Consider the following 14,972-nt stretch of genomic DNA (forward strand, 5'->3'; position numbering starts at 1 on the left):
TTCTTTTCTTTCTTTTCTTTCTTTTCTTTCTTTTCTTTCTTTTCTTTTTTCTTTCTTTTCTTTCTTTTCTTTCTTTTCTTTCTCTCTTTCTCTCTTTCTTTCTCTCTTTCTTTCTCTCTTTCTTTCTCTCTTTCTTTCTCTCTTTCTCTCTCTCTTTCTTTCTCTCTTTCTCTCTCTCTTTCTTTCTCTCTTTCTCTCTCTCTTTCTCTCTCTCTTTCTCTCTCTTTCTCTCTTTCTTTCTCTCTTTCTTTCTCTCTTTCTTTCTCTCTTTCTTTCTTTCTTTCTTTCTTTCTTTCTTTCTTTCTTTCTTTCTTTCTTTCTTTCATCCCTCTCTGCTACTCATTTTAAACAGCTAACCTGGGCACACGGATTGTGGAGGGTCTTATTTTCAAGCATTAGCGCTCTGAAAGGCATTGAAGTTATCAAAGCTGTAGGTTATACACAAGGAAAACGTCGTACATCTCCATTCCAACCCTGAACTTCTTATTCACATGTGTATATCTTCAGCATCTGAGGTGTCTGTGTTCCAGTTGGGCCTGCTGGTGTACATATAAAGTGTAGCCCTTCCAAAATAGTTGGGGTCCATGTTTCCATTTGAATTTCCATGGATGGTAGTAAAGCAAAGCTGTGTCCCTTGTCTCCTATCCGTGCAGGCAGCAAGGGGGTACAGATTCTGGCTGATAACTAAATTGCTTTCTATAAAAATGTCCTGAGTATTTTTCCTTGCTAAGCTTGCTGAGGCATGAGAATCATGTTTTAATGTAATTAAAACAGTCTAAATTGCTAGATATTATTTTATCTTCCCACTGGGGGGAAAGTGTGGAGAGAGATCCTCTGCTGCTTAGGTACAGGAGGCTTCCAGAGGTGAAGTGAGCTAATTTCCTTAACCCCCCAGTTTTTTCCTTCCAGACATGATCAAGTCACTAAGATGAATTAAACAGCTAAGAGCTGATTTTATGTTTCAGGCCCCATACGTGCTGAGAAATGAGGCTCTCCTTGTCCGCAGAGGGGAGACTGGGACCATAACAGATCTGTTGCTTGGCGTGAGAGATAGTGACAATCCTCAGGATGTCGTGCTGATGATTTTAGAGCCTCCACGTCACGGGCAGCTGATCAAACCCTCTGGGAAGTCAGATTCTGCAATCCACATATTTCACCTCGATGACCTTGCTGGTGGACTGCTCCGCTATGCTCACGATGGCTCTGACAGCCAGGATGATGCAGTTCTTTTCCAAGTGAATGATGGGTACCACTTCCAGAACATCCTGTTCCTCATTAAGATTGCTCCCAAGGTATGTGCCATGACATAAAATCTCACAGGCAAATAAGAAGTAGTACTGTGTCCCCGAGGTGTCGCTAATCCTGCGTTACCGTCAGGCTGTGCGCAGAGACAGGAGAAAGTAAATAGATCTGGAGTCGCAGGTGAGAGTTTTGCCCTGGTGAGGGCAATAAATTAGAGTGGATGCAGGGAGAGAGGGCTGGTGAGATAGTCAAATCACTCACTGGGCTGATGGGAGCATGGCGGGAGCGACAAACACGCATGAATTCAATGACTTGGCTAATAGGCTGTGTCTTTGGTACTTTGGTGGTGGTGGTGTCAGGATCTCTGCTGTTCTCTCCATTGAAATCTTTCACCTGATCCTTCTGTAATGACAGGACATAGATACCTAAATTCAGAAAACATTCATAAGTATTTTAATTTTTGTTTCTTACTTGTATTGCAGTTCATAATTAAAAAACCAGCTGTTTGTCTCTTCCGTGTTTGGACATGAAGTGGCACTGGGTGTTAAATTTTACAGGGATTACGGCAGTAAAATTAGAAACAGTCATGCTTTAATCTGTTTGGTTTTGAAATTAACCTCAGCCAGAGCATGAAATCTACACCGTTTGTGTGGTGAAGGCTTTTAAAAGTAAAGTTGCTGAAGTGCTCGCAAGCATTTCAGTTCTGGTATTGTGGTGCTGTAAAACAAAACAAAACAAAGAAAAAGCTGAGAACTTCCTTATCCCTTAGTTAATGTGAAAGAGCAATAAAAAAGTCCTCTGTTTGCAGTCTTTTTACGTATGGATCTGAAAATTGCAGTCTTTCTGTCCTTGTGCTCCATAAAAGGGAGCAAAGAGGAGATGATATTACCCTTCTTTTGTCCTCCTCTCTGCTGCACTAAATGTCTCTTGCTGCACCTTGGGCATGCAAATTTTGAGGAAGGTCTACAAGCAGTACACGTGTCTGTGTGCAGTTAGCACAAGGAGGGACCGAACCCATTTGGACCCTGCGGGTGCTTCTAAGTCTGAAGCAGTAATTAATGGTAATTAGTGACACGACTCACACATCAGTCTGGAAATCAGCAAAGGTTGCCTACAAGGCTGGAGCTGACTTATTAGACTCACAGCATAAGAGCAGCCCTGCCTGTTTTCTTTACCCTTACGTGGCCCTGAAGAGCCCACAGAAGATGAGGACTGTGAAATGCTTGGATACCACTCTGTTCTTTGTAACTTTTTTTGTTTTTGTTTTTGTCTTGCTATTGATTAAGCAGGTCCCTGTTGTAAATGCCAGTGAGGGTGAATCGCTGAGTTACAGTTTCTTTCATTAGCCGATTTTGTGCTCCCTTGTCTCTCATTATCTTTCCAAGTCTCCGTGCAGCACTTGGCTGCAGAGGAGAATGAAGGTGGTGACAGAGGTGAGAGTGGAGCAGCTTTTAGTAGGAGGGGAGTGCTGGCAGACACCCAGCGCCTGCCTCATCCAGATTATTGTCTTTGTCAAGAAGCCTTGGGAGCTGAGATGGATGCAGGGTTTGTTGCTGGGGTGCTGTCAGGACAGGCATGCAGAGACACTTCTCTCTTTCCTTGGTTTACATCCAGAGATTGCTGAAGAGCCTGGTAGGGCCCTGGCTGGAGGGGTGGGAGTTTGACGGGTGGTTTTTAAGCCATGCTACTTATTTAAGTACATGGAGCTTATTAGAATGTATCACTGAATGGTTTTACATGCTAAGTCCTGGTGTGAAAGGACATTTCTAGGATTCCCATTCAATGGGCTCAGACAGTATAATTTCACACATTAATCCGTAGAAGCACTGTGATGAAAATGTGAAAACATAAAAGGACAACATAACCTTCAAAATATTATGAATTGGAGGCTTTTGTTTCTTCACAACGGGTGTGCCTTGTTTGCTGCAAGGTCTTTTCTCAGTCCATTTGGTTACTAACAGCCTGCTTTTCCTTATTTGCCCCTATCCCAACACTTCATTTCATCTACTGCAGGCTGAGCAGCTGGCCTCTATTTTGAGAGATCTTCATAATGATTTGCACTGCTGTGTATTTCTGTTGATGTTCTTTAACAGTTACAGCTTCTGTGAAGTTAATTTGAGACCTGCTGGTGCTCCATGTCTGGCAGAGCACCACCAGTGGTGCTCCAGTGGGGAACAGTGAGCCCGTGCCCTACACAACGTGACTGCAGGCTGTGTCCTGAAAGTCAGGCGAGGTCAGAGTGATGCTCGTGTCATCTGCCTGCTGCTGGTGGGATATGGAAGCCTTTCCTTTCTGGATGCAGGAAAGAGACAGGAGATGCTTGTTCCAGGGATGTATGTTAGGTCTTGTTGAATGTGCAGGCTGCCTCTATTGACTTCATAAAATCTTAGTTCTTCACAGGCACCAGAAAAAGAAAAAAAAAAAAAAAAAAGTGATTTCAGCTGTTTTGCTAAACACAGGGTGAGGTGAGCACTGTGATCAGGCAGTAGTTTGTCACTGGATATGTTTTTTTAAAGCTTACCAAGCAAAATGAGCTGTCTCACGACTGTGTTTTTATTAATCAGCAGATCACAGCATCAAAGCCAGCTGGAAAAGGTATTACAAAAGGCCTGACTGGATTAATGCGGCCAGTGAAGAAGCACACAATCATTTAGTTCCCCCAAAGCCAAAGGGTTCCAAGTTTATAGCAAAACTGTCACCTCGTATTGAATTAACATTTACTTAAAAATATTTTATTTTCAAACAGTGCATTTTGCATGTCATGCTTGGAGGTGTGGCCAGTTCCTTTTTTCTCTCCTCACACAATAAATCCAGGGACCTTTCTGGCCTTTTTAGCTTGTTTGTTTCCGTTTCCAGAGTTAGGCTTTGCTAGGCCTATACGAGTCACGATGTGGTCGCATCAATAAGGTCTGAGGAAAGTTATCATACATATTGGCAGGGTTATCTAGGCTGGCACTGGGCCTGGCGTACTTCTTCGCTGTTCTCTGTAAAAATAAAGCAACCATCACGCTGGGCAACTGTAGGTCCCAGATCATGTGGAATTTAAACATTAACACCTCCAAATAAGTACAAATTAAATGGGTGAAAAATACTCAGCAGACAGATGTCCAAATGGAGATGGGTAAAGACCCTGTAATGTGGTTCTTTTTTTTAAAGCATCCTCTTAGCCCTCTCTGGTGTCTCCATTGCTTATTTGGAAGAGAATAATAAAAAGGCTTTTTATCGGTTCTTGGGGTCAGCCATTATTATGTGGAATAGTAATGAGGAGGAAGATGATCTCTTACATGGAGCTGTCATTTTGACTGATGACGCAATTCACCACAGCCAGTTTCAAGATGAATCCTCAGAAATCAAGAACAGAAGTCACATTTACAGCAAGTGGGCTTCTAACAGCTGTGACACTGAAGAGGTCACAGGGATTTCGGTGGCCTGTCTAACAAAGCATGAGCTAACGAAGTAATGCAGAGCCAGTAAGGGCTTATACAGTCCTTGAAAGCCAGAGCAGTGTTACTGAAGTGTTACTGTATGTAAGCAGTGAAACCATTACTGCATCCAATCACGACATCCAGACTGCAAAAAGCTTGAATGAATAGTCTTAAGCTTACTAAAAGAATTTTTCCCCACCTTCTGTTAGAAAAGCATGAGGTTGGTTTTAAAGCTTGGTTTGCTCGTGGAGAGTTAGTAACAGTTAAGGGTGTGTGTAAAGATACTGGAGGTGCCACCAAGAGAGTCTTTTGAACGGGTAAGAAGCTGTGGTTCTATAAGCACCCCTGACAGGTGTGTATTTTTAGAAATAAAATGAGGAGAGGTAACAGAAAAGGTGGATCCAAAAGCTGTTGTAGTTGACTGGACACATTTTTTTCCAATGGTGATGGCAGTCAATTTTCCACTGTGCCAAGGAGATAAATTCTGTCAAGACATGTCAAAAGTCAAGTGGAGAGAAAGCGAAGATGGTGGTGAAAGACAAAATTATGGAGGGAGACTGACATTCGGAAGGTTTAGAGTTGGAGATGAGCAATTAGAAACACTGTAGGGCCAGGTCAGTTCTGCAGGGGGAGAATTGTGTCTGAGGGCTACAGGTGAAAGATGCACGTCCTTTTCTTGAAGAAGACGACCAGGGTTGAATGCCTAGGAAACTGTAACATACTTGGTGTCATCCTTTTCACTTGAAAATCTGTTTGCAGTGGCATTGCTGATGTTCAGGAAAGCTTCTTCCTGTTGTCCCCCTCACATGCAGAGTGACAGAAGCCCTCGGCTGGTGACAAATTCCCTGGTCTGGGTGCCCCAGGGCGGCATGCTGCAGATCTCCAAGACAATTCTGCATGCTGAGGTACCCGGTGCCCGTGACTCCGAGATAACCTACAACATCATCAAGGACCAGCCAAGACACGGTAAATTTCTTTGGAGTTTTATTGTCAAAAACCAGCTGTAGGGTCTTGCTTTTCACCCTGCATGTCTCAAAGTCTCCAACCACTAAATAAATGTGCAGGGTTCTGGTTGCTTCCAGGGAAAAGTATGCTCTTAGACTTTCCGGAGCTGATTCTTCTATGGTATTTTGCCCACAAGAAGTAGCATTTGAGGGAATATTTCTTTGTAATATTATACTGAAGAAGTGCTGCTAACCTCATCTTTTTCTAGTTCAGATGGGCGTGCAAAGTAATGAAGCACTGTTGTTCTGCCTAGTAACCTGAACTTCTGCCGCTGTTTTTCTCTAAGGGTAGTGAAATCCTGGTGGATTTACAGCTTTGTGAGAGCGGAATCTCACTCAAAGCCAAAAGATAATAGCCCGTAATTAATGTCTGCTTTCAGAGCAGCATGGAGTAATATCTGCTTCTAGAAACTGCTGAGCAAAAGTTTACCTTGAAGGATTGGAGAACTCCCTAAACTCCATGACATTTAATTTCTACTAATGGAAGAGGTTGTTGACTCAAACAGAAATCAGTGACATTTGCATCTGTTTATAATTCCTGTTTCCAAATTCTTTTTGAGAGGCTCTGATCTCACCTCTCAGAGCAATGGCTTTTCAAGCGACCCCTTGCGTAGGAAGGACTGCAGCTTTCAGAACATCCTCCAGGCCCAGGCCGAGGAGCGTGGAAGGTGCTGGGATTCGTGACTGAGATAGAAATGCAGAAAGGCTGGATAAAAAAGAGGTGTCATACATGGAGGAAAAGGAAATAAGAACAGCAAGAAAAATGCATCATAAGCATCCCCATTTTCTTCATTAGGGCCATGTCTATAAGTAGCATATGTTGTACTTCAACGAAATGGTACAGTTAATTTTAATTTGCTGGGCCAGATAAAATGAAAGGGTCGCTTCAGCAACGTGGTTTTGTCTTTTGCTGTAAGGATAGGCTGGTTTCCATAACAGCTGCTGCTACCTGACGGAGACATAGATTATGTTATTTTTGTAATTTAGTAGAGCAGTAATTAATTTGTATTCCCTCTTTCATTTTCTGCAGACGGAGAGCTATCTTCTCATTTTTAATAAGCATTTACATGAAAAGTAGACTTTTTTCCCCTGAGGAGTTTGTCTCCTGCTGCCTAACCCCAACCAAAATTTATAACCCTGTATTTGTATCACCATAATTATCATCTCTGCTGTAATTAATTGCAATAACACAAATGGGTTTGTAGCTTCGAGTGAGGAATATGCAGTAGGAATCAACGATCTTCAAAGTTTTATCTAAAACGCTGTTTGACAGAAAGGGAGGAAAAAAATAAGACAGAGAAATGTTGAAAATGGGTCCTTAATTAAGGAGGGCCTATCTGCTTATCTTAGTTTTTGACTAATGGAAAAGGAATTCATACCTGTAGGAAATGCATCACGTGCTTTTAGGTAGGAAATAAAACCACTTAGCTCCCACATTTCTGTAGCACAAGGGCGTGTACAAAGAATGCTTCCTGCCCTTTATTTCGAGACCCAGAAACCCAACAGAAGGGATGCGATTAGGGAAGCATGATCCCTCTCCAGACCTCCTCCGTCTGCAGGGGTTGATTTGTTAGTCTTCACTTGGTTGCCAGAGCACAGTTGATCTTTCTAAAGATCTCTTTATGCTGAACATCATTTTGTCCATAGAAATAGAACCAGTGTCCTCCCTGGCTCTTCTCCCAGCCCACAGGATGCCTCAGCATAGCTTTGTGACTTTAAAAATACTTATTTCCATGAGTAGGCATTGTAATACCCTAAGCAGCTCCATGTGGCGTACATTCTTAGCGGATGAAATTTCTAAAGCCAGGGAAAAACGGTATTTGTCCACTCGCTTCTAAAACAAGAGACCTCAGTGCCTGAAGCCTCGAGGCAGCCCTGGAAATGCAGCTGTCTCAGAGGATTTCAAGAAATTGCCTGAGTGTACACAAGCTGTACGTTCACGTGTGTAACATACCATCAGGTGCTTTTCTGTTTAAAATGAATTTGAAGTGAAACGGTGATCACAAACTATGTAAGTAGACATCACCGAGTTGTTCTTCCTGAGTGAAATACTGATTTATAGGACACATAGGCACGCACCTTGCTTAAAGCTGCTGTATGTTCTCATTGTGTCTTCTCTTCCTTTGGGAGGGGCAAACAACTTGCAGGTCCTAACTCCCTCGGTTATGTGATTAGCTTCTTTATAAATCGCACAAAAGGTTCAGGTGGGAAACTCCCGTGAGCAAAAGCATCAGACCGGGAATGTAATTAGGGCAGTGGATTTCACCGATAAGGGAATACTAACAGAGGGTCTGGTTATAAAACAGAAGCGTGATATTTCAGTTCAAATTATCTTTTTACTACACTGTTGGAGGGTGGTTTGGGGAAATGAACTGCGAGAGCTTCTAATGGATATTTTGCATAACAGAATGATTAATGCTGTAGGGAGAGCTGGAGTGAGATGTAATAAATATGGCTTCTGAATGGGTAGCCATGAGGGGTATGTTCAAGGATGGGTAAAAAAAGCACAACGTACAACTAACGAGTTACGTAGAGAGCAGCTAAATTATATATAGCCAAGAGTAGGAAAGATTGGGGAAACATATTTTTTTTCACAGATTGTGTTAACTCCCAAGCAATTCAATTACATTGTAAAATAGAAAAAAAATATGCCATTTGTTTTGATAATATGGTTCTTTGTCAGGTTTTTATTTCCTTTGTGTATGTGGATGGAAAAATGTTCACATTTTGTGTGTCTCAGAGAAACTGATGACTAAGGTTTTGATACCCTTCTCTTGGTGGGTGGCACGTGGCTCTTTGATTAATTGTGTCAAAATAATAGTTTTAGAATAAAGTCTGTTGAATATCACTAGTGACATCTAAATTCAGACCTTGCAGGCATACGTGAGGAAAGCTGAAAAACAGTGGGACGTGCTCCCATCCTGCTCTTCTCTCTCACATCTGCAGTGGAGCCAGTGACGTTTGAGTCCAGCTGAGAGCCTGTTTCTCAGTACAAAACCCAGAAATAAGCTGAATGTTGGAGATACAGAAGCTACATACCCTTAGGAGTAGGAGCTACGAGCCGAGGCGTACAGACTTTCTGAACAACCTATGATACAGAGGTTTTTTTACTCTGTCTGTTCAAGAGCTCTTCTTCAATTAAAGATTTCTGTTCAGAGAAATCGGTCGAGGATACTTCTTGGTGTAATAAGTGCCCACAAGAGCTAGAAAATAGCTGACCTTGAAAAATTAGTGTGCTGTATTCTGATAGTTAAGTTGTACCCTTGAGGGGAAGATGGATAGTCTGCTGCAGTGCTTTTAACCCTGATTGTGTCTCACTTCTCTCTCGTCCTTTCACAGGAGCTGCAGAAAGTGAGGCACGTCCTTTGTGCCTGCTCTTCTGCTCAGTTTATCAGACGGGCAAATTTCAAGGTTTCAGCACAATTTCAATGTGCTGGTCAGTGGGCAGTAATACATGTTGGGTGTTTGAAGTCACAGATCCTGGTTTTTGCTTGGCCATGTATTTCTTCTGTGTCCTTGTACAAGCTGTTTGATCTGCCCTTTGCCTTGGCACACGGGAAGTAACATTTCCCTGTGTCACTGGGGTGTTGCAAGGTCCTTTGGTGGCGTATAAGAGCTCTACTGCTGAATCTGCTTGGCTCACTAGGTGGAAAAAGATGTAGAGTTGGTGGACATTTGTCTTTGGATGCTCATTAGTTGTTGAAAAGGCAGTATCTTCTCCTTGTTTTCTCACAAGTTGTTCCCTGGCTGTTCATCCTTGCTTTCCCCAGGTGAAGTGGTGCTTCTGGTCCCAATGCCAGCAGATGGCCCAGCAGACTCCTGGCAGCTTTTGCCTGATGGAAGAGCAGCCTCTCCTACAACTTCTTTTACCCAGCAGGACATCAATGAAGGCATTGTGTGGTACAGGCACTCTGGAACCCAAGTAGAGAGTGACTCCTTCCAGTTCCAGGTACTCCTCCCCTTCATACTCCCAGGAGATCACAGAGCAGCTCTGCAGGCATTTTTCTCTGAGATTATTTAGTCTGCCATTCCCACTGCCTTTTGACACGAGGTTTTTATATATACATGTACGTGTATACACAAACACACAAATAGGCAAGTAAATATATATACATATTTACACACAGACCAGTTATATAGAATTATAACATATATACCTATTTACACGCAGACTTACGTGTATATAGTCGCACGTTGTTTGTCTGTAAATGAATGTCCAAGTGTTGATGTGTCAGGGTGGATGCACTCCTTTTTTGTATTCCTGGGAAACTTTCATTCGTGTCCAAGAAAGCTTTTGCTGTGTGTGAATCGCCATGTTTGATCTGTAGCAGTGGAGCCAGCCAGCCACCCACAGTGTTGAGCCTCATGTGCTGGCGTTAACCTTCTGGATGTCAAGTCACAGGCCGTATTGCAAATCTGGAGAAAACTGTATTTCAAATAGCATCTAACATTTGACACATTAAACTAACAGCTGGTCTGACTTTCCATAGAATAATCCTATTTCAGGAAGAAAAGGGTTTTGTAGAAAAGGAGTGTTGTTATCCTGGCACCTACTAGCTTTTGTAGGCAGGAAGGTGATCTGAGAGCAGGAGTCCCCAGAGGGAATGGGCAAGCAGGTGAACACTTCTAATTACCATGAGAGGAAACCTGCAGGCTCATAGCAGCCTGTCAGAGGGATAGTGTAACCAGAGACTGATAGTTTCTGTGACGTTGATCACTTCTCCAATGGCCCTATGCCTGTGGGGTAGGATTGACCCTTGGGGATGCTCTATTGATGTGCTTAGGGTTGGTCTGAGAGGAACCATTTTTTGAGGAAGAAACAGGAACGGGAAATGTTTTTTGCCTGCCAATTATTAGAAGAGGTATCAGAGCAGGTAACAAGATAACTCCCATCCTTCTTGTCATCTGCTGTCCCCTTTCCCCCAGCTTTCTTTGAGATAAGGCTTATCCCAGGGGACGAGGGAAAAGGCAGGATGTGGGTCCAGATGGCTATGTGTATGGCTGTCCTAGGGATCCTCCAGCTGGGAAGCAAATCTGCTCAAGGAGATCCTTGAAGTCCTCTGGCTCACGCTTTCCTAGGGCATCCCTGCAAATCCAGACCTGAGTGAAAAGGCAGAGTGTGTTACTGCAGCTCATATCCTGGCAGTTATGATGTCCCATTTCAGACAGTAGATTTCACCCCTTGGTACTACATAGCAAATACATCTCCCTTTCCTAAAACCTGTAACATTTACTCCAAGAGGAAAGTATTCTAAGTGCCTTTTTATAAGGTGTTTGTTTTGCAGTCTCCAAAACCAAAGAGCCCTCTTGATTTCTGCAGTCTCCCAGCTAATAATTAAATTTTTTGGTGTAGAGTAGTTCTTCTTGCAGGCAGACAAAAAGGTACAAGTATTCTCCAGCAGATGTAACACTAAAATAAATCCCACCTCCCCACAGGTTTTAATGGCCATAAAATTCCTCAGACAGGGCCTTGCTGTTTGAGTGGAAGGTTTAATAGCATCCCATAATGCTAAGGCAACACGAACTCTTGCATGCAGTGTTTGTTACATCTGGTTTAAAACTCAGAAGCTGTTACTGTAGCACCGGAGAGGCAATTAAGGTAATTTCTAAAGTAATTAACATAAGTGATAATGAGGAAGTTGTGAGTGTTGATGTTGAACAAGCTAATCTTTAGCTTAATTGCCATGTTCCTCTTACAGAGTATGCATTTTGCATGAGTTAAATGTTTGGTTTTAGTAGGTAGAGATAATTGTACGGAGAGCCCTGCTGAGAAAGGAAGCTGTGATTAGCCGGGTGACATCAGGAGACCATAACACATCTGTCTGAGTCTTGAACTGTGGCTTGGGGCACATCAGAAAAAGCTGACAAGTTGTTTTCCATCAGTACTTTGACAATCGCTGTTCAGATGACAGGATCTCTGAAGCAGTCCAGCAAATGGCTAAAATAATTCCATTCAGTTCAGCAGAGCGTTTTTAATGCATTTTCTTGAGATTGTGGGCTGAAGTCCGTTCTGGCTGACAGAGGGCTCTCCCTGTTGAAGTCAGGTGTGGATTTTCATCTCTGCTGACAGATGAAGCTGTAACCAAGTCTAACGAAGAAGGAGGCTGTATTTCTGTGGGGGCTTGCCTCTCAGGATCGCTGTGAACACTTGGAGGCATATCTCTACGGAATGGTCTTGGTCCTTTGAATTTTTGCCAGTGGAATAGTACTTGCTTTATATATCATTAATATGAGTTTGCTACTATAACTTAGATGCAGTTGACTTAATTTTGCTGCTGGAGTGCCATATGGGAAGCCTATATGGGTCTCTCTGAAGCACCGCCTGTGTTGGGAGATGTTGGGATCACAGGGAGTCGCTGCCATTGTTAGAAAACCAGTTGTTTTTACCTTATCAGCATAATGGGTTGTCATTTTAAGGCTGAGAAGAAGGCTTAAAAACAGATTATCTTTTCTGTTCTTGTGATGAAGAGTTCCACTAAAATATACAGACAACCGAAGTAAAACTGAGGCAGTGACTGGCAGAGGTGGGAACGAATAGAAGAGGGTAGAGAACTGTCAGACAAACATCCTTCAAACTGTTAATAAAGAAGTGAACCACTGATGGACTGTACAGGCAATTATGGAGAAACTGGTTACTGTTTAAAGGCCTCAGTGCCCAGCAGTTAGCATCCACATGTGCATTGCGTTGCTGTCTGCTGGAACAGTGCGTGTCTTTGCCTTCACAGGCTAGGAGAAGAGGAAAGGTATGAAACTGGTCTTGAAATGCAGTGATGTCCTTTGACAGGTTTCTATCCGTGTGATCTTCTGTTCTCAGGTGTCCAGCTCTGCCAGTCCACCAGCCAGCTTGGAAAGCCACATCTTCAATGTTGCTGTTCTCCCGCAGACACCCAGAGCTCCTCAGCTTTCCCTTGGCTCCTCTTTGCACATGGCTGTAAGTGTGAAACATCACTGACTGCTGGTTTCAGTGTTCCTTGCTGCAAGGCTCAGTGACCAAAGCCTCACATCGAGCAGTAACCACCAAATGTTGATTTCTCTGCTTGCTGTAGTCTGTGCAGTTGTGCTGGGTTCAAAGATTGAATCCATGGAACAGGGTGTATGCACCAGATAGATAACTGAAGTAGAAATAATAATAAAAAAATAAAGAAAAGAAAAGAAGAAAACAAACAAACAAACAAACAAACAAAAGAAATAAAAAACATTAAAAGGTAAAAAAACTCAGAAGTGCTGAATATAGAGACTGGAAGGGATGGGGAAAAGAGAAAATCATTTTTATGGAATTCCTAGCAGTTTCAAAGTACTGATTTCTGAGAAGCCATTAGGAATGGCAAGAGAGAAAAACTGTGGATTAGGGAGACATCTTGCCAGTAATTCCACTGCAAATCTTATTTATTGGAACAGTAGCCCACCCACATCAGAAAGTTTTCATCAATCATAGTAACATCAGGAACACAGGTTACAAACTGAACTATCTTTTCTTGCAGCATCTATTCTGGGAACAGCCATTTTGATAACAGTGGTCTCTCTAACGTAGTTACATCCCTGACTGTGTTAATTTAAAAGATGACCTCAAAGTTTAAAGTTGGTTTTGTGAGCCCTCCAATTTGGTGCGTGCCTTGTCTGTGTGTCCTCATCATATGTGGGTGAAATCCAGCTTTCCCCATTCTTTCTCCTGCTGTCTTGTCACCTCTTTGATCCTACAGGGAGGGATCCTGAGTGCATGGGCTTGAGGAGAACTACAGGGCTCTGCACCTGTGTCATCAGGAAGCTCACAGAGCCAGGATCTTAGAGGCAAGGAGTTTGGTTCAGACATCACCTCAGCCACCTAGCCTTGCTGTGGTCTGTGGGGCTCTCCCTGGGTGCCCAGGATCATAATCCATCCTGAGGCAGTGGCAGTGAGGCGGAGGAGGCTGTGATGAGAAAGCAGAGAGAAGCACTTGCAGGAAATGTGTGCAGAGCTGGGGCCAACCCTTCAGGCAGGAGCTGCGTGCTGGGAGAGCTGGGGCTACAGGCTTGAATGTAGCGTGTGGTCATCTTTGGCACTGCTCACTCCTGGTGATTTATTTAGAGCATGCGAGGTGCCAGCAGTACGCTCAGCACTGTCAAGCAGAAAGCCTGTGTCTGTGGGCGCTCCCTGACAGACAAAAGCACGCTGCGAGGCCTGTGAGATGCAAGAGGGCAGATGTGGCAGGCGTCCCGGGGGCAACGAGTCCCCAGGAGCAGCCTCCTAAGGGGATGCAAAGGACCTCAAAGCCAGGACAGCCTGCCAGGCGTGGGGCCAGGAAAGACTGAAAGAAGCAGTGTGAGAAAGTTTAGTGAAAAGTCCTGACACAAGGGCCTTGTCGGGGTTTAAAATAGTGGTGACCTTTCACAGGCAGTAATAAAACATGCTCAGGCTGCTACTTGGAGCAATAGCCAGCAATGTATCTTCCTCCTCTTGACTTTTTGTTGTTGCCATTATTGACAAAATTGATGGCAGAGGTGTCTGACTAAGCCATGTAGTGCTGGATTTTATAGCTAATTAGACACCACAAAATTCAATAGCGCCGTAAAATACGTTTTAGTGAGGGGTGCCTCACAACCTGCAGGTCCTACCTCTGGGAGAGACAAATAGGCCTTGGAGGCAGCTGTGAGGTAACCATAACCTTAAATCTTTTCCTCGTGTCAGCATGATTGAGTTCTGCTCATCCATCTTCAGACTCCTTCAGAATGAGACTGTCTTCTCAGCTGAAGAGCAAGCACAAAACGTGCAGTCTTTCCACACCTGTAAACGCTGTCGTTGAGTGTCCTACCAAGAAAGGTCAGAGAAAAGTTTGGTGACGCTTTGGTGGTTGATCTGGACAGACACCTGTGCTATTTTTTCTTCCCTTAAGTTACCTGTTTCCCCCATACTGATACAACTGATGGCAGGAGCCTGAGCTTTTGCACTTGCTGAATACAAAGAGATTGGGCTTGTGAAGGAGACAACTTTGTAAGCATATGAAAAAGTTCTCCTCCCTTCCCTTCCCAAGGTGGCTGCATGAAAGGGACCCCACTGTTAATTGTAAGCCTTTTTTGTACAGAGGCTCTATATAGTGGTGCTGGTATCACCAGTAAACTTGGTGGCTTTTGACTCCAGTTAGATATGTGACACTTGCACACCTAAGAAGGGTTGCCGTGGTTTTATTTGCTGCTCCATGACAGGCATCCATAGGCCGTAGTTCCTTTTCTGATGCATTTGCATCAGATACTGAAGAGAGGCGAACGGGGGGTTTGGTGCCATTTGTGATGCACTGAGCTGTGGTCACGGAACCTTACCTTCCTC

At 43.5% G+C, this 14,972-nt stretch overlaps 1 protein-coding gene across 1 annotated transcript in view; it reads left to right on the top strand.

Moving 5' to 3' along the window:
- Positions 1 to 14,972, top strand: part of FRAS1 (Fraser extracellular matrix complex subunit 1) — a 156,140-nt gene that overhangs the window by 103,405 nt on the left and 37,763 nt on the right. The window contains exons 28-31 of the mRNA XM_035323700.1: positions 966 to 1,292; positions 5,480 to 5,633; positions 9,442 to 9,620; positions 12,486 to 12,602. Of these exons, the coding sequence (XP_035179591.1) occupies positions 966 to 1,292; positions 5,480 to 5,633; positions 9,442 to 9,620; positions 12,486 to 12,602 (777 nt within the window). The remainder of the gene's footprint in view (positions 1 to 965; positions 1,293 to 5,479; positions 5,634 to 9,441; positions 9,621 to 12,485; positions 12,603 to 14,972) is intronic.

Source organism: Oxyura jamaicensis, chromosome 4, assembly GCF_011077185.1.
Source record: "Oxyura jamaicensis isolate SHBP4307 breed ruddy duck chromosome 4, BPBGC_Ojam_1.0, whole genome shotgun sequence".
NCBI classification, from domain to species: domain Eukaryota; kingdom Metazoa; phylum Chordata; class Aves; order Anseriformes; family Anatidae; genus Oxyura; species Oxyura jamaicensis.